The sequence below is a fragment of the Sylvia atricapilla genome, chromosome 1 (assembly GCF_009819655.1).
Source record: "Sylvia atricapilla isolate bSylAtr1 chromosome 1, bSylAtr1.pri, whole genome shotgun sequence".
Taxonomy (NCBI): Eukaryota; Metazoa; Chordata; class Aves; order Passeriformes; family Sylviidae; genus Sylvia; species Sylvia atricapilla.
The window spans coordinates 121232728-121255751 of NC_089140.1; the positions used below are offsets into that span (position 1 = coordinate 121232728).

Genomic DNA, 23024 nt, shown 5'->3' on the forward strand with positions numbered 1-23024 from the left:
GTAACCAAGGGGAAAGGGCAAAGCTCATCTTGTACTTACATCTGTGAAAAACTCAAGAAATTGAATGGTATCTTGCAGGTAATGGAACCAAAACTGGAAAAGTTAGTAATGTAAAAATTAAAAGGTCCCAGCAAATTAAATCAAAACAAACAAAACAAAAAAAAAGGGTAATTTGAATCTGTAAAAAAGCTAACACCTCAGCATATAAGTATTATTTTTCCTCTTCTTCTGCTCTTTACACCATAATTACATTAAAGTAGGTGACAGGCAGAGTTGCTGGGGAAGAGGGTGGTGGTGCTGCATGCAAGGGTTTTATTTTTGTTGGATTTACACTGTGGTTTTTTTAATACAGCTAAAACCAGACGCTGTGCATGTTGTTCAACAAATACAGCAACATTCTGCTATCTAACTTCTATGATTTTAGACTTCTACTGCTGACCACTTAATACCATCCTTTGCAGCATCACCTTCCCATTTTTGGTTGTTCCCTTTTGATTGAGTTTTACAGATCTAAGCAACACGATAAGGTAAAGAGACCACAAAAATACTCAGGTATGGTTTACATCAACCCAAGGGAGACAGCTGAGATTTTGCAGAACAGTAGTGTACTCAGAAAAGTTGACATCTCCAACTGGCAGCTCTGATGATCCTATTCTCAACCTCTCCATCTTCCTGTAATATAAATTCTCGCTCTGTATTAAAGTCATGCACATTTTTTATTTTCCCCTCCATCACTCTTTGAGGGAATTTTTTCTGATTGTATTGTTGTTGTTGTGCTTTGGTTTTTGGCTTTTGAGAAGTATTGCATATTTAATAAATTGCTAGCTCTCACAGTCTTCAAGGGGAATGTATCCTCAACAGCAGCACAGTGATGGCTGCACGGTGAAGGCAGATGAAGTATGTTTCCTATTTTAACTCTGTGAAGATGCCTTCAATTTAACCTATCTGCGCTCCAGATCACTTATCTCTTCTTATGCCTTCTGCTTTTACATTTATACACACAGTGCACCAATACTCTTCAGATTTATTGGTTCTTGTGATCCAGAACATCCACTTTCAAGTTTTTCAAATAGTTTACTTTACTAAGTAGAAGATAACTTTGTCTGGACATTTGCTCCTTTTATGGTCAAGGACTCAGTAGAACCCATATTTCCTGTGTGCTTTACCGTTTAGCCTTCTCAAATTTCTAATCCTTGTATATTTAAAATAAAAGATTGCTCAATGTTTTAAATGACCCAGTTACATTATCTGATCCTATTATTTTATTCAACATCTTTAAAACTCAAACAAGTATTGCTACACAAAATTTTAATGCAACCAATTCAAACTGTAACTTGATTAATGAACTCAAAACATGCAATCTGATACTAAAAATCCTCAAAGAGAAAAAAAAAATCATTTTACTTGTGACAGGAAGCTTCTAAAACAGTGACAGTTTCAAAATCTAGCATGACAGTAAATTGAAAGTTTTTATGTGCAAGGTATTGAAAGGTATAAAAGTTGTACAAGGCAAAAATTATAATCAGGTAGTACTTTGGAAAAGGAGATCCTTTTACATCTACTCCACGTTTTAATAGGTTTTTTTGTTTTGTTTTTTTTTAATAACTGAATACCACTTGCAATATTAGACTGACTCATTTTTGCAGAAAACTAAAAATTTCAATTTTAGTCAAATACATTTGCATGAAGTATCACAAAGGCCAGCATCATTTAAAAAGCAGTGAGAGTTTAACTCAGTATATACGAGTCTCAGAGAAGACTCACGTAACATGAGAATTCAGCTCGATGTTTTAAGCTGCATCCATCAACCAATAACACAGTCCAGAACATAGTCTGAGATCATACTCTCATTGATGTTTACATGTACTCAGTTTTTAACATTTCTCTAAAATGAAACTAAGAAAGTTATGAGAAAAAAAAATGTCAACACAGTCTGAATCTTTTGAATTTCCATCAATCAAAAAATAGATTAATACCAAAAAAGTTGTCTATTTCAACAGACACAGAATATTTTACCATGTTTCTCTTCCCATTTCATGAATTGCCAAGAAAGCCAAGGCAGGGAAAGAAATGCAAACAAGTGTACCCAGACAACTTTGCCTTTTAAGAAGTTTTCTCCACTTTCCTTAGAGAAAGAAGATAATGAAAATTAACAGCTATGACATACATACTATTCAGGTATCACAGAACTCTAAACCAGCTACTCCATTATTTCAATAAATCTGGAAGAGTTTTGGAGGTTAGTAGCTAAGAAAGGTAATTAAATAATTTTATTCTAAAAAATGCAGAAGCTTGTACCAACTGACAGTTTTTTAGACAGTAAAATGCCTAATAAAAAATTAGTAAATTCACTACCCCACTCCTGAAAGTGTTCAACACTTTACTGCAAAATGCTTATTAGGGAGGACAATGTTTCACTGCCTAGACTAAAAGCAAAATTCACAAAGTCACGTGGAGTAAGTGCTGGTAGTGTGAAGAGAACTTCTCATTACTTAGTGGTTTCAGCATGACAGCAGAAATGAAACAGTATATATACTTACTGTGTAATTGAATTTTGTACACTCTTTTCATCTAGAGTCATTCCCGGAGGTGGATCATTTTGAAATGCCAATAGTTCTTTTTGTAATCGTTTCTATAAAGAAATTGTATGGAATATTTGAAAAACTAAATGAAGTTCAACGATAAACATTAGGTACATTTCATCAGTTTTTGAAAGGCAAAAGGAGTTTATTTTACAATCTAAAAACAAAGTGAAATTGAAAGGTGAGAAAGAAGGATGACTCCCCTCCTAGAGATTTAACTGAAACACTGGCAGAATAAATGACAAGCTTTAAACTTACTTTTTGGGTAAAATGCAAAGGCACTTGTATTTGCAACACTGCAAAGGGAAGAGCTGGTAAGTTACAAACTACACAGAGGTATAACTGAATTTGTTGCATTACAAAAACACCTATAAGAGCTCTACGCCAGCAGCAAATATTTCATATTTACACAACAACATCAGATTTATAATTAAACCTACAAGACTTTAACAGCACAACTTCCTCCTCAAAGTAATCTAAGACACTTCATTTGGCATCTGTGCAAGCCTTTGCCTTGTTCTAACATCATCCCAGAGGACAGAACAGAAAACTAAAACAAGACTCTTTGGATTGCACAACACAAATGAAAAACATTCCACTAACTGCACCTCAGACCTTGCAGAGTCACAGCACTAATTAAAGTGTTATGGCAGTAGCTCAGGTAATCCTTTGCCTATTTTGACAGAGATAAATCAGTCACTGAAACCAGCTGTTTCTATAACAACTACCAGAACAGTTTCTAACAATCTATTGAGCAAGGGAAATGCAACCTCTGTGAAGTGCTGTCATTGGCACTGCTCTCAATTTTCTCCATATAAACAGTTACACAATGTGTTTTGTCATTTCCAAGCCACCTAGATGACAAAAAGTTCAAGGCTCTCATTTCTACTGTCCTTCTTCCTGCCAACGATTTTAATGTTACCATGCACAAGTTCACTTCAACCACACTACTAGTCAAAAATTATCTTATACTCCAAAGGAATAAAAATACATGGTTTGAGGATTTAGTACCTCATTTCTATTCAATATCCAACTTTTTTAAAAAAAAATATTTATCACACACTTGTAGCTGTTTTCCAGGAGAACTTAAAATCCCAGAGGAAAATAAAGTGTTGATTTGTCAACACAGAAATGATTCAGTATCCCATCAAATATATTTTAAATTGGACAACAATAAATTCAACCACACAACTCATGAAGAAAAGGCCCCTATACATTCACAATTTACATTCTGAAAATATTGAAATAACTTTCTGTCTCTATCAGACAGCCCTGAAAACTTCCTTGGGCTTCTGTATTGAAAGTTCTTACCTGGCACTGAGATACAACACAAACAACCCAAATGCATTTTCACAAGCTGTATACATTGCTCACACATTGAAAAACAGGTTACAACCCTAGCATTTACCTTTTTCTTTCTGCCCAGATCAAGAAAACACTAACAGTGTTTCCAACATCACTATTATGAATTAATATGCAAAGGAGCAAAGTTACGAAACCATTTTATAAATCCTTAATTTGAATGGCAGAGATGTTTTGAAGTCAATTCTCTTTCTGGCGCTTCCCCAGACCACCATCAAATAAACCTCAAAGGCAGCCAACCTTTGTATATTTTGTCAAGTAAAGAAATATTTTAAAAGTTCAAAGATGAGAACCTTTTATGGCAATGAAATTCAAACTCCCCTAAAGAAGAGATTTGGAAACATTGGTTACAAAATAGCAAAGAACACATATATATAAGAACAGCAAATAATTCAGTACATCCATTTACTTATACATGTAGACCAATTATACAACTTTGTCTTTATAAAAAGGAGCTTAAAATACATTTTAGAATTTATTTAAAATTTGAAGAGAGAAAATTTTGTCTGTTCTGTATCCTAAAAAAAAAATTCAAATTACCAACACTTAAAATACTATGTAATTTCAAGTTTGCACCTTTTGTCCTTTCTCCAGCAACCTTCTTTTCAGTCTAACACAGACTCAGTCACTCTTTTACCCATCTCACTAGTGCAAAAATATCCTTGTTTCACAGATTTTTGGTTCTCACATACTATGTTTACGGTCCTTTCTAAACAAAAAAGCCAGTAGCAAAAATAAAATATAATTTAAATGTATACTTCAACAATAGAGTATGTGCTCTGTCCCTCTGATCCTAAAACATCTGCTGACACTGGCATGAGGGGCTACCTATTCAGCAATTTGGAATAATTGAAATAATGGAATCCACAAAAGCCCATACTAAGAATATCTATTAAGCACAGGAAACCTTACTGCAATTCTGATTAATGGTAAATTCCTAGACACAACTCCTCACTGGATAGGGAAAAAAGGGTTTAGAGGTGGAGAAACATACAACTCTTCTGGATTTACTCTTGATTCAGAGCAATATCCCAAACAAAACCAATTATTTCCTTCTGCCTTACAGTAACCTCTCTAATCCTATGTATGCCTAAAGGACCTGTATTCCATTATCTCTATAATACTACACCTTGATGGAGATCAGCACTGCTCCCTCACAAATAAAGAGGCTCTCACCCTAAAATTATTCAGGACAGAAGAGCAACAACTGCTATTAGAAATAGAAGAGAACTTCATCTTTCTTATCTCCATCTATACTGACTATCTGGATAATTTGCCTTGATACTGAAGATCAAAAGAAGTATCTTGTAATAAATGACTGGATTTCTCCACTCCTCAATAACAGGAATTCTGATAGTGTTACCCAATTCAAGTAGAAAAATGCTTTCAAAGACTTCCTAAGTATTAATCTTGCCACTAGAGATAGAAGTAAGGCAGTTTATATGCAAAGATAATTACTTCTATTGGACCAACAGACACACATTTAAGAAGTGATTTAAGCCCATTATTTGTTGGGGGGGATTTTCCCCTCAGCTGGAATAATAAAATATACTCTATATTTCAAAATGCTATACTATTCCATTAACCACACCATATAAGTTAATCATTCCTAATCTGATTAACATCTCTGAGTATCTTTAAGAGGCTTTCACCACACATTTTCAAAATTGGGGTTTTTTTAATCAAATATCAACTCAGTTATTTTTGTACAGAATAACAAAGAGCTGTCTATAGACCTTTTCCAGAACGTGAGAGTACTCTACAGCAACTGTAACAAAACCGTAGAGGACACAAAGGGTCTACTAATCAGAATTCATTCAAAGAGTGAAAAGAAAATGTTCAAGAGAGAGACTAAGTAATACTTAGAAAATAATCTTTAAATCAACTTCTCTGGTCAATGCATTCCAGTGTTTCACTACCCATGGCATAAAATGTTTCTTTTGTATTTTACTGAACTACCTCATGTCCCAATTTGTATCTATTGCTCTTTGTCTTCCAACTGTGGCTCTGTTTTCCCTGGATATTCTCCTATTATGTTGTAGGCATCAGCAAAATGTCTCATTTGCCTTCTCTTGTTAGAGCTGAAGAAATCCAGTCTCCTTGGAGGTGACACAGTTCAGCCCCAGCCATCCCACCTGTCCTCTGCTGGGCTCCCCATCAGTTCCCCAAGGTCTGTTCTGTACTGGATCCCAGTGCCTGTCCTCCACTGCACCCTGAGCTCAGCACTCCAGACGTGCTCCAAGTACCAGAGAGAGGAGAAGAATCACTTTCCACAAGCTGCTGTGAAAAGTGATCACTTTTCACAAGCTGCTGTGAAAAGTGATCACTTTTCACTTGCACAGACACCCCCTTGCACAGACAGCCCCATGTGCAGCTACAAGTACTCAGAAAACTTGAAGATATTTTCCACAGATATTAGGAAGACCTGTATTTTTACTTCCTCTCTTTCTTACAGTGATTTGTCTCTTGTTGTGTCTCATTAATACAGAAACTGGATTATCAGGAGACTGTCTAATTTAAAAAAAAAAAAAAAAAAAAAAGCCCTTAAATGAAGCCCTTAAAGATTAGATGCATAGAGTTTAATTAGGAAACCAAGTTCCTCATTACCACAGTAATTCAGAAAACATCTGAAGTTTAAATTCAAAAATTTGAAATTAATTTCTCTTAAGTGTTGAATAGTATTTGCTGACCGAAAAAGTTACAAAGGACATTAATTTTCTTACAGCAACACAGTCTAAGCACACAGTTTTAGCTTCAAGACTCAAATGTACCATAAAAAAACATGACTCTGGTATACACACTATATCCATATATAAAATATAGATACACAATAGCTACAAAAGGCACATTGCGACTGCAAGTTCCTCAAATTAAACATTTGAACACAAAAGTTTCAGCAGTGGAAAAGCTTTTTTTGTATTTGACAGCCATGAGTGCAGAATTATTGTTTTTGTTTTCACCAACATTCTAGAAAATTAGCAGCAATATCCATAGGAGGACAAAATATATAACAGATTGACACTTTTCAGACAATTTTAACTCTCATTTGTAGAATCTCATAAACTTAGGACTTAAAGATACCTCTCCATCTTCCAAACATAGGGAAGTTGTCTTAAAAGCTTTTCACATGACTTCGTCTCTTGCTTGTGTAACTGGAAGAATTTTCTTTACAGTAAGAGATCTAGGTGGGGTGAATGAATTATGATCACATTACTTTTCTTAGGCTTCATGGACACAAATGCATTTTTAAATTGATTTCAACTCATATCTCCTCTTTCCCAATCTCTACTCAAGTAAACACTTTCAAGTCAATGCAGGCTGCCTTCAAAACACCCTTTGGAAGGTTCACTCTGTTGGACAGAACCAAACATTCCCTCTCAATCAGACATCTGGTCTAAACAACCAACTACAACTTTGGTAACATGTGAAGTGGTCTTTATGGTTTCACAAAAAATAAGAGCCCACATGATTAATACCACATTTTTCTTGCATGCTTATTCAAAAGTCACACCAACACGTGGAAAATTTTTGCACAGTAAAAATACAGCTACTGCTCCCCTTTCACAACAGCTACAGCCCAATACAAGGAGAAAATCACGATAATTCAATGCAATTCTTTATCTTAAATCCATTTGGATAATTGTCTTTACTAACTGTTATTTTTTTTGCTATAGCTATCAGAGACTATTTGGTCCAGTGATTTCCAGAAGTTAAAATTTCACCTGATAGTAGAAAAACAAAAATAATACTTATCATCTGGAAACTCACTCAAAAGAATTGTCAAAAATCTCAGATTCAGTTGCTCAAACAGAAAGCAAACCAACTCACACAGCTAAATTTTAGTGATTGACTAATATCCAGTGTCTAAAAGATATTGAATCTGCCCTTTTTGTTTAGTAGGCTTTGTCATCAATTCAAGTATTTGTCACCTAATCTTCGCTCTGCTTTCCTATTTACAGGCTCATCCCCTTCCTCATCTTCCTAATGATTTATAAGAACATCTTCTAATGCTTTTCAGATTCACCAATTTAAAACAATGAATCGTTAGTAGATCTCACTCTTATATGCTTGTCCTTTTAACAGGAATTACTTAGTTTCACTTTTCTGTTCTGTACAAAGCCTCCTCAGTCTTCATGTCACTGAATAGGCCCTCATGTTGCCATATTGACTTTTACTATTATTCCTATTTTTCTACATATTGAGACAGCTTGATACCTACCATACCTTGATACCTACAGTAGTATTTTCTTCTAAGAACCTGTAGCCCTTCAACACTCCAGCTATATTAAGATCTGCATAACTAAAGTCAATACCACAACTGCTTTTGACTTTTTCCTTACCATGAATCAGGAATACCATTTTTTAATCGCACACTCAAGTTACTTTCAGCCTCTCAACCAGCTCCTTCAAGTCAAAATACAAGTTAGTGCAGCTATTCATACCTAAAATAACCCCCAAACAGATGTTTTCCATACACTGATATACCCTTGGGAGCTGTGCTTGCTTTACTGTCCTTTTCCCATCACAGGACTCTCTTTTCAATATTTCTGTTAACCCATCATAAAATTTCATATAGAAGCACCTTTCCTCTCATCCACTTTCTATTAAAAGGGACTGGAAGAAAACAGGCTGCAGACTTATAGGAGAACACATGAAGGATGCACAGGCAATCTAACTTTGATATTTCCCTTATTTTTGAGAGAGAATCTTATGCTTAAACATTCCTGTAACACAACTTCAAAGTAAACCAGAACCAAAATGTATCAAACTGATAAAAACATTCACAATCAAGAGGGAAACAGAACAGCTGAATAAGAATATCAGAAACTCAGGACTGGTTGGGTTGAAGGTACACAGTCCTTCAGCTAGAGGAATAATCACCTGCAAAAGGCAGAGGACTGATGTAATCAGTAGTTTATTTCAGTAAGTATTTTCAAAATACTTTAAGTATTTTGAAGTGGAAGTTTTTGAAACCAAGATTACTCACCTATCTCTACAAGAAAGGATGAATGAGGGATGAAATCCAAAGAATACCACTTAACACTGATCTAAGCATCAGTTCCAAAAGAAGTTTATTCAAGTACTTGAGACATGACTGACATAGCAATGGTTTGTATCCTGTTGCTAATTCTGTCAAACAGGATTTGTGCAACTCCTTCAATTATCCTCCACATAATTTCTGAGGAATTAAACCCATAAGACTTCTTACAGCATATGGAAAAAAAGAACAGAAAATTAACTAGTGCCAGTGGAGTAAAATTCCTGACAGCTCCCCAGACAGCTCACAACCACCGCTATCATTTCCATCCTGACAGACAGCAATCAGTGTCTGTCATGGTTCGAGTTAAATGTATGTCTGAAGCCAACAGCTTCTAGCAAAAATACACACTCCTCTTTCTACAAACTGGCACACATATTACTTGGTCACCTCTGGAACTGGGGAGGTAACATCTCAAATGCCATAGCTGAATTCTCACTTGAGTTGATGAATCACATAAAGAAGCAGGCAAGGCCTGCATGTAAAAAAGATGCAACATGTGAAAAAGGAGAAGGGACAGTAATATTGGACAGGAACGAATTTAGAAGTTTTCAATCCAAGTATTTCAGAATCAGCCCTAGAAACAGGTAGTTTGGTCACTATGTACAACTGAGCTGGATATTATAGCACATAAAAGCTTCTTAACAGATACAAAATTATACACAGAAATACATAGAAACACATGAAAATACAAACACTGGTTTCTACATCCCTGTTAACTAACTCAAGTGTCAGTAACTTACATTCCTAAAGCACATATGGCATCATCACCATGACATTGCCCAAAACCAGGGATCTTTTTTCCGATTCTACCACAAACAAGGGACACCCATGGACAGGCAGGACAACAGACTTTAACCACAGTCCTTCACAATGAAGTAATGCAAAGGTATCTTCTTTACCCATGTCTTGGGTTTTGCAACCAGAAAGAAAAAAAAGATGTTTATTCCAGTCTATCTGCTGAAATCCAGTTGGGGAGGCGTTCTTCCTTTATCTGTTGTAACTCCAGGAGGAAGAGTGCAACTGCCTTTCTGATAATGAGCCAGCTGTTAAAACCAAGTGGGGCATTGTTTCTTATCTCTGCTCACCCTCCCATTCCCCCCACAGGGATATCTTCAGTTAATGGGCCATTAAAGCTCACCAATGACATGACATTACATCATCCCATTGTGAGATGCTCTACCCAGAGAAGAGGAGCCAAACCATCTTCGCCTAAATAAAAAAGGAGCCACAAGTGTCACCAGACATCCAGTGTTCCCACAGGACACCTGAAGGAAGACCAGACCCATCTCTAGACCCTTGGCTCCTCAGAATCATCACTGCTTCCAACAGAACCACATCTGCCACTCCAGGAGGGCTTGCTTTTGGACTGTTTCCAAAACTCTGACCAACAGGGTGACAGGTTGTATTTCTGACTCTGTCAGGGTTTTCTAAGATTTCTTGTTTATTTGCTTATTCTTCTGTACTACAACATTTGTATTTTTAACATCCCTAGTAAAGGGCTGCTACACCTATTCCCAAAATCTTTGCCTGACAGCCTTTTAATTGCAAATTTATAATAATTTGGAAAAGGGGAGGGGATGGGGGCTTACATTCCAAGGGAGACTCCAATCTTCCCTGGCAGATCCCTGTCTATCTAAACCAAGACAACCCACCAAGAAAACTTCCCTAGCTCTTGCAGGCATATGAAAATAACCTTTCCCAATGCCTTTAAAAAGGAGTATCACAGTATCAAGAGTCTATTCTCAGTTCTAAGCTCACTGTCAGAACTCTTTCAACAGCTTTGCCCTCCCTTGGAAAAGTGGAGCACAGAGAGTTAAAGTTTAACAGAACTGTGGGCAAACAAAAACACATGTACGGTGAAGTTAGAGGGGTCACTACCAATTACAATTAATGTACACACAGCTGAGAGCACCAGGCCAACCAGTGAGTGTTGCTTCAGGTAACGTTTTATTCTTCATAACTAAAGTGGGCAAAGCATACATACTGTGACATATTGGCTGTTGATTAGCAGTAAAATATTAACACATTAATCAAAATCAAGTTTAAATGTATGTCCATACTCCTGGCTTATTATCTCCTATGAGTTAAAATTACAAACTTCAAAAACATTAACGATACAAAGAAAATAAAAATGCAATCCCTGATTACTTCACTTTTTGGTATTTCAAGAAATGCAACATAAAATGTGCAGTGTCTTGAATCAGCAATATCTTAAATGAGTAAATTAAATTATGAGCTATCTTAGTCAAATACCTTACCTACAAACAACCTATTTAAATGATTTTTCCTTTTCACAGAGAAATAAAGTAAGAAGGAGAAAAACTGAGGTGATTAAACCCAAAGCAGATTCAGCAAAACACATGATATATTAAGGGAAGTGGTAAGAATTTGGTAGAAAATAGCTAGGGGAAAAACAAAACTATCAGTAGAGCAGAAACCTACAAGCAGAGCAAAAAATGACAAATGGACAAAAAGATTCCTTTCACTCTGCTGAATGGAAATGTCTCATTGCCACACCTTGTTTCACCATTAAAACAAGATGTGATGGGCAATTTAACTGAAATGTGGTGTCCTTTTCACCTGGACTGGTAGGAACTCAACTAGCCATGTCCAATAAGGTAATATCACAATGATATGAAGAAACAAAGATAAAACAGCAACTTCACAGTCTAGGAAGCACGAAAGACCAAAACATCTGCACTTGAATTGTGTAACAAACCTTCTATTTCTATGCACTCAAATTCCCTTCTCTTTGTTGCAAGAAACTGTGAATGTAAGAATCTTCCAAGGCCGAGCCTTCCTGGACACTATAAACTCAAATGTTAATCTGGCTTGAAGATCAAAGAGGAAGAAAATTAACTCATAAATTGTTAGAAGTTAAACATTAATCCCACAGGGACTCCACTCTTCTGTTTTACATTGGTAAAGCTGCTGCACCCTAGGGAGATCTAACAATATTTCTCCCATAGCTACCAAAACTCTCTTCCACATTCAACAATTTAAATGGGCCCAACCTCTGTTAGCACCAAAACAGGCAGTAAAATGATAAAGTCCTGGCAAAGAATTTACATTTTGCTTATGAGCTGCAGCCTCTCACCTCCTCCCCCATTCAAGTCACAATGTTACACAAAAAAAACTCCTTTCTGTTTTGGAGAAGGTTTTACATGCAGGAGACAGTCACTGTACAAACAGCAACCTTGTCCCAAAACAGAAGCTGGAAACGGGCTGTAATGACAGTGTTGTACACCACCATGTTGATTCATAAGCAAAGCTGTTGCTTGACTGTCACTACAAGCTACCATCCTGAGAGTGTAAGATCACTGTAACTCTATTTTCAGTATTTCAGTTTCTTCCATTCACATGATTTGTACTGAAAAGTGCCTCAAATCCAGAGGATTTGAGGTTCTAAAGTTCCAAACACCATGTTCATGAAGTTCTAAACACCAGGTAGACTGTTACGCTTTTCAAACTAAATAAACTCAACACATTTTAAACAGTTTACATATTCCAGGAACTCACTGCACATTACTCTCTAATTAGAAACCTAATTTAAAATACCAAAGAGCTCTCAAACAGAAGAGAAACAACATAAAGATTAACCATGGTGACATTTAAGGAAAAGTTACCTGCTACACTTCATCTCACTGCCTAAGAAATCTAGAGAATGGCAGCCCCTACAAGCAAAAACCCCTTTATTTCCCAGTCAACCAGGTCATTCAAAAAAGTCCTTGTAGATTATATCCCATAATTTAGGTGAAATAATTTGCTCAAGACTCTCAAACACACAAACCATCCAGAGACTTGATTATCACAATCCTGCATGAATTTTTCCTATCCAAGTTCTTCTAGTAAGCTTTAATCAAGGCCCAGAGGAGGAAAGATAGATAATTGTCTGGGTGTGGTCAATTAAAGCTTCAACAAGATGCAGAACAAAACAGCTCCACAAAATACTCTGTCCATTAAAAAGTAATACTGGGATTTTAGCTCAAAGAATTGTTTTTCAGTTTTGTCTATTTTTGGCTGAATAGCAGGTTTTCAATCTATACTGAGAATGCAGAAGCAGATTAGTCTCCTCCTCATTTCTAATAAAACATGTTAACATCTGGCAACCCAGTTCTAATGTCATTTCCTCAGACCAATCCAGACTTCAAGATCTGAATGTCAGGCATTTTGCACATTTCTCTTGTTTTAAAGGAATCAAATGGCAATGCATGAATCTTTTTATCAAACTACTTACAATAACTTTCCAACATTCATCTTTTGTTCTTCTGAGAATTTAAAAATTTTAAAAATCCAGTTATGGATCGAGGGTGGTGGGAGGAAGGATTGTTGATTTCTCAGTTTGGTAACAGAATACAATTTTCATATGCTCCAAGATATTCTAAAATATTTGAATGAAAGGTCAAAGCAACAGTCCTCTTTCAAAGGGAATAATACACTTGACTTAAGCTCACAAAGAGACAAGATCACCCTGATATCCTATCTACAGTATAATTTAAGATAAATCACAATAATTATACACACACAAAGGAAACATTCTGTACTTCACAGTCTGAAAAGATTTTTGCCAGATAATCAATTTTTTTACAATGAACCTGTCATTTGGAAGCAAATTAAGTGGAATCCACTATTACAGAACAAGATGAAACTGACAGCGAGTCATCTGCTTTGCAAATGGAGTCTTTAAATGTACCTAACCCAGCACACGCCTCACACAGCAATAAAAAGTTAACCACAGATAATTTTATCTTTTAAGGAAAAGAGTCTGGCACTACCTGAACTGCTTCAGTTAAAGAAATTAATTTAAGACAATAGTGAGCACACTATTGTCTGGCTGGCACAATGAGGTCAACCATATGTTTACCAGAGAATTTCTCATCCTTATAAAAACATTCCAAAGGTTGGTAACCAAGATAAAGTGTTCTATTCCAACAAAAAGCATTTTAGAGAGAAAAAGAGGTAAAATGTCTGAAGTAGCAAATAGTAACAAGATTTAAATACTCATCCAATCCATATCCCTAAAAGTGACAGGGGGAGAATTTTTAACTTAAGAAGGGGCAAGAAAACTGAAAGGATTTAGGTTTCTTATTGCTGACCACCAATTCCTAATGAAGAAGAAATAAATAGATCGATGTGACAAAGGAGCATCAAATTCTATGAAGCATTTTATTCCAGCAGACTTTCAGGGACAATATTTGCTATGCTCTACTGAACTATTATCATAATTTATTGACATTTATACAGATTTTCTTCTTGAGGCTGATTAAGCAGTACTTTTAATTAAGTTGAAGAAAAAAAGATTACAACAACTTTGTATTTGTAATCACCCAAGGAGAAACAATTATTTTTTTAGTACTGTGTATGAAAGGATGAATAGCTAGTACCCTCAATGAGATCATTAATTAGCAAAAATGTGGTGTCTCAGTTCCTGAGTTACCACCACTAACTTCTGTCCTTCCTTTACTAACACATTAACATTGCTTTCAGGAAGGCAAATTATAAGGTTCTCTCCCATCTATCTCTGACTGATACCTGTTTTTCATGCCAGTAAATAAGGTCACCTGAGGAAAAACAAGCAAACAAAAAACGAAACAGCAAAGGCTCGCACAGATTCCAGAATATATTTTTGAACAAAGCAAAATAATAAATAAAAAAAACCCAAACAGATGACTGCAAAGGCTCGAACAGATTCCAGAATACCTTTTGAAAGCCTTTAACTGTCAAAAGCAGGCAGAAGACACGTTATGTGACCATCACTGATCACAAAAGGTTGCTTACTGGCTCTTTTTATTTCAAACATTTAACCTATTTATTTTCATTTGCTTTCAATAAATGAAGTTGCAATGGGTTTCAGCAAATAGATAATACTATCCCTTTCACCCTTCAAAAGACAAAAACTATATATCCAGCTAACAGTTCTGTCACAGTCCTTCACTACCTCAAAGCCACGCAAGACGCACAAAATTTCTGGCTCCGAGTACTGAGCAAAAGACCTTCATCATCCTCTTCCCCTCTGCCCCAGTGGAAATTTTAGCCTGTAATCTGCTTGAACGCTCATCTCTCAGCTGTGAACCAAGGCTGTGTGAGAGACACGATCTAATGAGGCATTACATGATCTGAAGGCATTTGCGTTCCCTGTCCACAGCGGCAACTCCGGGTAAATTCAATGGGGATTGTGCCTTCTCTCTTTCACACGAATAGGGGTAATTTGATCACGCTCTCTGGGCGTAGTTGCCAGTATGGCCGATACCTGTGAAGATCCTTTGGTCTAAAACTCTTTGCTCGGTAGAACTGGAGCAAACAATTAGAGAGAGTACTTGATCACCGAGTTTCACACATTGTTTGAGCTAAGCTGCTTTAGCTTATTAATTACAAACTCACAGAGCCTTCCAAAGGAGCAGCTTAACAAGACAACATTCCCTGGCTCCTGCAAATGTATTGTGTTCTATTTTTTTCTTCTCAGAACTCGAATAGCTAGGCCTAAACATAAGATACTATAAACTCAGCAAAAAAAAAATTGCAATCAACCAGAACTACTCTTCTTTACAACAAATACCAGTCTATTTTATTTTCCTGACTGAAATCATACACGTATTCATGAGATACCAGTGTTCAATGTGACAGGTTGAAAGCATCCACGGTTTTTACGTTTTAGCTGGATAGTTGGTCTATTTGTAAGGAAGAGCTGCTGATAATGCTCAGGGGACGCTGGTTTCGAGAAGCTTTTCTACCGACTGCTTTCTTTCTCACAAGTGAATTCTTCCATCCTAGCTCAAAAACTCTGCAGCTGCTGCACAGCAAAGTATTTCCCAAAATTCTATTTACACAGGCAGATATGAAAACAAGCAAATGAGACTCCTTAGGGCCTAAAGCCATTAACTTTTATTTATCTTCACTGAATGAAGACTATAAATTTTAAACGTCAGTTGATATTCAAGTCAAAACTTTACTAATAAACTGCCAAGATTAAATGATGTCATCTTGGTAAAATTACTAAAATTTTTTTATTAATCTTACTTCCCTCTAGCATGGTTATATGCCAAAGCTAATATAGCACACATGAGTACAGACTGATTACCAAAGGTAATGTAAAGGACTGTCAATCTCTTAGTGGACAGCAGAAATTATTTTTATTCTCTACTCATTCTGGTTTCAGTTATGGTACTCGCATTTCTTGGTTTAAATAATTACTGAAATTTTTATCTTCATCAGCATTTCACCAAAGGAACTTTAAATACTTTATTAGCTACAAATAAATTTATTCTGTTTATATCCCAGATTTGGTTATATAGCTAGAGTACCCACTCATTTTCTTTTTCTCTTTTTTGAAACAACACAAATAGCATCCTGTACAATGACGTTGAACAGTACAGAACCAATGTGCACAACCATCCAAGCTCCAATTGACTGAAAGCTTTCCTCACTTAAGGATGGGGTTTTGGCTTTTTTTGGAACACACAATAAAAATAGTTTAATACATTTTCCTGGACAAAGCTTTTAAATAGGAAAAAATTATTGCCAAATCATTAAATAAAAACACTGCCAGTGTTGACCAAAGATTGAGCAATAAGTAATTGTTCTGAGAACAGCTGGAAACACAGAACTTCCACCAACACTAGAAGTGCAGGTAAAGAATAGAAGTGTAACCAAGAGTGTATGTATTTTTCTGGAGATTTCAGTAACCTGTAAATATTTACCTCATCCTCTACACCAAAGACTAAAAATATTGGGGTGAAACTTGCAGGAAGTTTTTGTATTGCAACTAGCTTGCATTCTGTGATACAAGTCCCTTAGGATCTCAAACTGGCCATGAATTTTGCATTGTCATCTCACAGTTATTTTATTAAACAGCTGCTTAGACACACATTAAAAAAAAAAAAATTCTATTGCTGGAACAAAATTTTTCAAATAGTACTTGATGTGGTGTGTGCAGGAATTTGATGGTACCACAGCCACCACAGCAGCTTTTGAGGAGTAACACAGAAACACAGTGAAAGCAACATCCTCCACGCTTTACTAAAGATGTTTGTGTCATTAATTACATCAGCTCTGCATTCAATCAGATGTAAATACCTACATGTACAAATCTCACGAGCCTCAATTTACAGAATACATGAGAAGTTATTCTGATGATAAAAAAACCTTAAACCATTCCTCTAAATACTTCCATAATTCCACAAATAAACCCAGGGTTTGTAGTATTAAAACTAAAAGGAAGTGAAAGGTAAATCAAAGTAATTAAGATGCCAGTATTATCAATAAAGTCAATATTTCAAGTTTATGAAGCAAATAGTTCACATCTGCACAATGAGGGAAAGGCTCTAATTATTTAACACTTTGTACAGCAATGACAAATTTTCTGTACATTTCCAACTGAACTACCTTACTCTATTTTTTACCTGCTCTTCCATTCATAATGCAAGTCTTGTGCTTCCAGCTGTTCTGAGAACAACCCTTTACTATTTCTTTAGCATTTGCTTTTAAAGGCTTCAGACTACTAAAGAAGCTATATCAAAATTTTCTAAAGTAAATCCATTCCATTCCCTTGTTCTACATTACTTGTACCTTTTCAGAATATTTCTGTGTTTTTATCCAGGGGCACATTGCACAATATTGGGCTTCTTCTGGGAAAATTCTTACACATAAGTACTCTTCCTTTAAAGGCTTGTCTGGGGGTGTGTTAGACATTTTTAAGAAAAAAATATGATTTGCCTAAAGTTATGCAAAGCAGGTTTAAACCAGTCCAGCAGTGGCAAATTAGAAACAACACTGTGGTTAGAAAACAAAACACAAGATCTCATAAACACTGGCTTCCATTATTGCAGGAAAAAAAAATAAAATAAAAAAACTAAAATAAAAAAAAAAAAAGTTACAGAAAACTCTCATTAAAGACTGTCCACACAGACAAAAATCACTGGAAGTTTAATGACACACACAAAGACTCAAAGTCACAGTTTTTGCAAGTTACTGGGCATCCACTGAACTGCAGTAACTATTCAGGTCGATGCTCAGAGTCCTTAGGAAAAAGAGGCAATTTGTTGCAAGTTTCAAAACTTCCCTGTAGACTCACTAAGAACAGACTAATCAGATAATTCTCATAGCTTAATCTGACACCTTTCAGTGGATCTGGAAAAATAAAATGTAATTAACCTTACATTTTTACATTTTACAATAAACATTACATTTAAAATGTAAAATGTAATGTTTGGGGCATCATACACTGTTGTACAAAGCTACAGGAGTTTCAGACGTAACTAGAACTTCCTTTGTGCACCAATGTATCATTTTTGTCAATAACATAAGTAATAGTGACATAATAGCACAGTGTCAGACCACTGGTATAGTCAGAGATGGCAATGAGTTACACAAACATTTCAGATAAACACTGGGTACTAAAAACCACTATACTTAACCAGAAAAAGGACATCTCTTTGTTGTGTCAGGCAACTTAGAAGATTGCACTAGTTATAATAAATTAAATTATTCTGAACCAAAAAAACCCCATTTAAAATTACAGATACCAGCTTCCCTTGTGAAACATGTTTTCACACTGAACACTTAAATGTTAATTGACAGAATTCAGAGACTTGAAATCTTGTTCGCCTAGGAGCATATCTACAATTAACTTACTAGTTCTACTGTTTGTTTACTAAATTTTAATTTATATTTCCTGTTTACAGCTCCCTTCCCATATGCTAAACTACATTAAATTAGTAGTTCACTAAACATAGGAAAGAGTATCACGCAATTAACACCATAAGACAAAAAAACCTTCATAAATGTCCTTGAATCTTTTATCAAAAGACACCAGAACATCATGTAAGAAAACAAAAAGTGTCATCTTACAGCTGGTATTTCTAAAATGAAAGCAATTACAACATCAGACTTAACACGGCTGTAATTTCAGGAAGAAGTACTACTCTCCACTGATCCAAGGTTTAGGCAACATTTGTCATTCATGTATCCTCAACCACCTCATTCAATGTGTAACCATTTTTCCCCTTTACAGAGGGAGCAACAGGAATTAGGGTGAGGCACGCTGTAGAACTAGGCCAGAGACAGCGACACAGCATAGCTTTACCGAGTCCCTTTCCAGAGCGCCTCTCCCCCGCTTCAGAGCTGCCATTTCACTACTTTTCACACAGTTCTATAAAAGATACCTCTTAACAAACTGGAGCCTCTGTTTTGCAGTTGAGATTGTAAAAGTCGGCACATTAGAAGCAGAGCATTGCAAAAACACATTTGCCAGATCGAGCTAATAAAACCAAGGCAGATCAGACTACCTGCCTAAGCTACTGCTAAAAGAAGAACATTCTGTACAGTCTGTTCAATTTCTTGCTCTCGTTTCATTTCAGTAACTCCGAAAGACACACCATGGGGAGGGGGGGAGCTATGCTTCTACACTTCAGGAGAATAATTTTTATCCCATACAGTTCAATGACTTTTAACTCTTTTTTGCTACGCTAAATCCAGGTTATTAGGAAAATTAAACAAGTTTAATTCATTTTGTACACTCTTTCTGTGCTGTTATATTACTCGTGACAAAAAATGTAAGCTCTCCTGGACCAAAATGAGAGATCTAGATAAACCAAATAGAAAAACAAAACGGAAAACTGTAAATATCCAAGGAAAAGCAGGAAAGTTGCTGGGTAAATAAGGAGAGACGGGGGCCACTGCCACAAAACCTCGAGACCTTTTCTCTTGCCCCAGACACTAATAAAGCACCACCCACTCAGAGCAGCACACAGTGAAAGTGATCCATTCCACCAGAGCAATTTCCGCAGCCCCTATGTAAGAACCCCTTCGGAGTAGGGACGAATGAATAATTCAGCTGGAAATACCTGTCAGGCAGCAGGATGTTCCATGCTACTGTACCTACAGCAATCCCATCCGGCCGAGAAAGCGCAGATGGGCTGTCCACATGGCTGATACCGCACCGAACCCTCATTTCACGGAGAGAAAGAGAACCCCACGGGCAGCACCCGGCTTGGAGCAGGACATGCCTGTGCCAGCCCCCCTGTGCTGGGGAATTACAGCGCCGTAATCCCAGGAACTCGGAGCTGCTGGTCGCGGTCCCCACGATGCCACGGGGAGGGTCTCCCTGACCGCCCAGCCCGCACGGTGTGACACACATTCCCACGGCGCCCAGCGAAGCCACGGCCCCCCCAGGTCCCGGGGGAACGCGGATCCCTTCGCCCTTCCCTCGCCTGCCCGGGGAGCGGCGGCATCGCTGCCAGATGCCTCCCTGAGGCGCCGCTTCCCCCGCGCCCCGGGCCCGGTGCCTCCCCCGGCGCCCGCCCCGCCTGCCGCCGTCCGAGGCCCGGCCTCGCCCCTCACACCCCTGCGCGTCTCACCTCCATCCCGGCGCCGGACCGGCCCTTCCCCGCCGCCACCTGCCCTCCCCGGCCCCGCTACCCGGGAGTTCGACGCCCTCAAGCTCTGCCCGGGCGGTTCCTCCCTCCGCGTCGCTCTTCGCGCCGCGCACGCACGCACACGCAGGCGCCCGGCGGAACGGCTGCTCCCGGCTCCCCCCGCCGCCGCCGCCCGGCCCCAGCGCTGCCCCGGGCGCTCCGCCGCAGACGCCTCACCTGCATCGACGCCATGATGGATCCGCCTCCTCCCTCCCCTCTGCGCCGCCGCCGGCGCGGCCCCGCCCCGCGCGCTCCCCGGTCACGTGCCCGCGCCCGCCCGCTGTGCCGCCGCGCGTGCGCGGGGCTCGGGCCCGTGTCCGTGCCGCGGCTCCCGCCGCCCGGGAGCCGCCGCCGGCGCTGCCCGTACCCTGCCCGTACCCTGCCCGCCCTGCGGCCGGGGCGGGGGCGGCGCGATGTCCCTCACCGCCACCCACGGGGGCGGGAAGGGGTTGAGCCCCCGCCGGCTTCTGACTGTGAAGGTTTTTAGAGCTGCACGTGCCGAGTGTTTAAGTAATGCGGATTCTGCCTCTATGTTTTGTGGGTTTCTCCGGGCTGCCCTCACGCCTGGTGTGCCCTGACGGGAGACTCATACAATCACAGAATTTTAAAGAGTGGGAAGGAACTTTGAAGATCATCTGGATCATGCCATGGGCAGGGACGTCTCCCAGCAGACCAGGCTGCTCAGAGCCCCTTCCAACCTGGCTTTGGACACCGCCAGCCGGGGATGGGGCGTGCACAAACCTCCCTGGGCAGCCTCTTCCAGTGCCTCACCGCTCTCACAGTAAAGGATTTCTTCCTCGTATCTATCCCAAATCCCTCTTCTTCCGAGGTGTCCCATCGCTCCTGTCACTAGGTCCTGCCTGAGGCCAGGCCCGGGGCAGGCGCTGCTCCGCGGGGCGCCGGCAGCCGCGGCTGAGGAGCTGGGGCTCTTCTGCTCAGGGGCTCTCCGGGCACTTCCCTGTCTGTGCTCGGCCGCACATCATCTGGTTTTCCTGCACTGGTGGTCTGTGGTGTACCAAATGAAGCTGGGTATATTTTAAACCGGAGCATTTCTGGATTCTACGTTTCCCTTTCCTGGACTGGAGTAATCTTTGTCCTTCGCACCAGATCATTTTGCCATTTCTGTGCAGGTGAAAATAAACAGGCAGGACTCAGTAGAGTGACTGTGTGCAATCGATAATAAACAACTTGTGGAAACACACTTCGTTGAAGCTGTTACTCCTGCTGTAGTATTTCAAACTTAACAGATCCTCAAGATAAACCTACAAAATGTTTATCCAAAAGCAACCTATAAAATTTATAATCCCAGTGGTTATGTAAAACTAAGGATTTAACAGAGAAACTGATTTTATAGGTCATTATAATCCCCTTTCCCCTATTGCTTATGCTGTACATTCCAAAAACAAAGAAACCCTTTCCTCTGTCCCTTCACCCTTCTCTTTTCTAATGATAAAAAAATATCCATGGCTCACCTCTGCTCCAGTGGTAGTCCTGATTTTTTCTTCAGAGATGGCCTGATATGCAAACAATTAAATTATTGAACAATTGTTCGCAGTTTGTGGTACTTTTGAAATCTTCTTCTTTAATTTTAGACCTCTAGAAGTGTTCTGCACCCATAAGCCTGTCTATCTTGTTCAACCATATTATTTAGTGTGATACAAGTACCACCTTTATGTACAAGCTTTACCTTCTGGTATGTTTTTAATATCTTTAACTTTGAAAATGGTTAACTGGAGGAAAACAAAACCCAGCAAAAATGGCATCAGTTTCCAACTTTTATCCAGCATCAAGAGTGTAATTGCTGTTAAAGCAAGCATACAAACTTTGAGGTTTGCTTAAAAGGTAGAAACCATTAAGCAGAAGATGACAGCAGGAGTATCCTTACCCTGTGAGGTAGCTGCAGAAGTGAACAAGCCCCTTAGCTTCAGAGGAATTTGCTGAAGACAGATTCAACATATGTTGATTTTTGAGTAGGAAAGGAAATTAGCCTACAAGAAGTAAGGATGGGAAAAGTATTGTCATGTAAGCCGCATCCTATATATTTGTCTTTTAAATTCAATTCTCATTCACAAGCTATTGGCTCCTGATGCCATGCAACCTGACATTGCTCAACTGTTTTCCCTGGAAGTCAGTATTTATTACTATATGACTTTTGCAAGACCATTTAGGTGCAGAGGGTTTGTCATATTAAGTAGACACATAGAACTGGTAAAGGTTTCTCTTTCCTGCAGTTCTTCAGAATGAACTTAGGCTATTACAGCACTAAGTGGAACATTTCTGTTTTACTAGTTGTTGTTTTGCATGATCCAAACATATGTTTATCTGAAAATACATCTCATAATGCCATATGCTGCAAAGATAGCAAGAACATCAAGTTTAAGCAATGGACATGTGTTCGGTTATAAACATGGACATATTGACTGTGTTGATGCAATCACAGCAAGATACAACTGATTTCAAACCATTATACTCAGTTTCTTAAGCCTCTTCCAGAAAACCCCGTTGAAGGTCAGAAGATATAAAGCAGCACAAGCTTATGAATGCCAGAACACTTCATAGACTGTAAGCTAGTTTTGCACAGAAAGATTGGCTTTGTGGTCTCAAGCAAATTGTATTCAGTCCAAATAT

General features: G+C 38.5%; 1 protein-coding gene across 3 annotated transcripts in view; it reads right to left on the reverse strand.

Moving 5' to 3' along the window:
• UBE2W (ubiquitin conjugating enzyme E2 W) overlaps positions 1-20634 on the reverse strand; it is a 35439-nt gene extending 14805 nt beyond the window's left edge. For 2 of the 3 annotated variants that reach the window (XR_010745026.1, XM_066332378.1), the window contains exons 1-2: positions 20574-20634; positions 2541-2632 (exon numbers count right to left, since the gene is read on the reverse strand). Coding sequence is in view for 2 of the 3 variants with exons in the window: in XM_066332378.1 (XP_066188475.1) it covers positions 2541-2632; positions 20574-20588 (107 nt within the window). In the remaining variant the exon portion in view is untranslated. Of the gene's footprint in view, positions 1-2540; positions 2633-20339; positions 20463-20573 lie in introns of those variants that run through there. The other variant, XM_066332386.1, reaches the window with a different exon arrangement.
• Positions 20635-23024: the final 2390 nt, after the last annotated feature.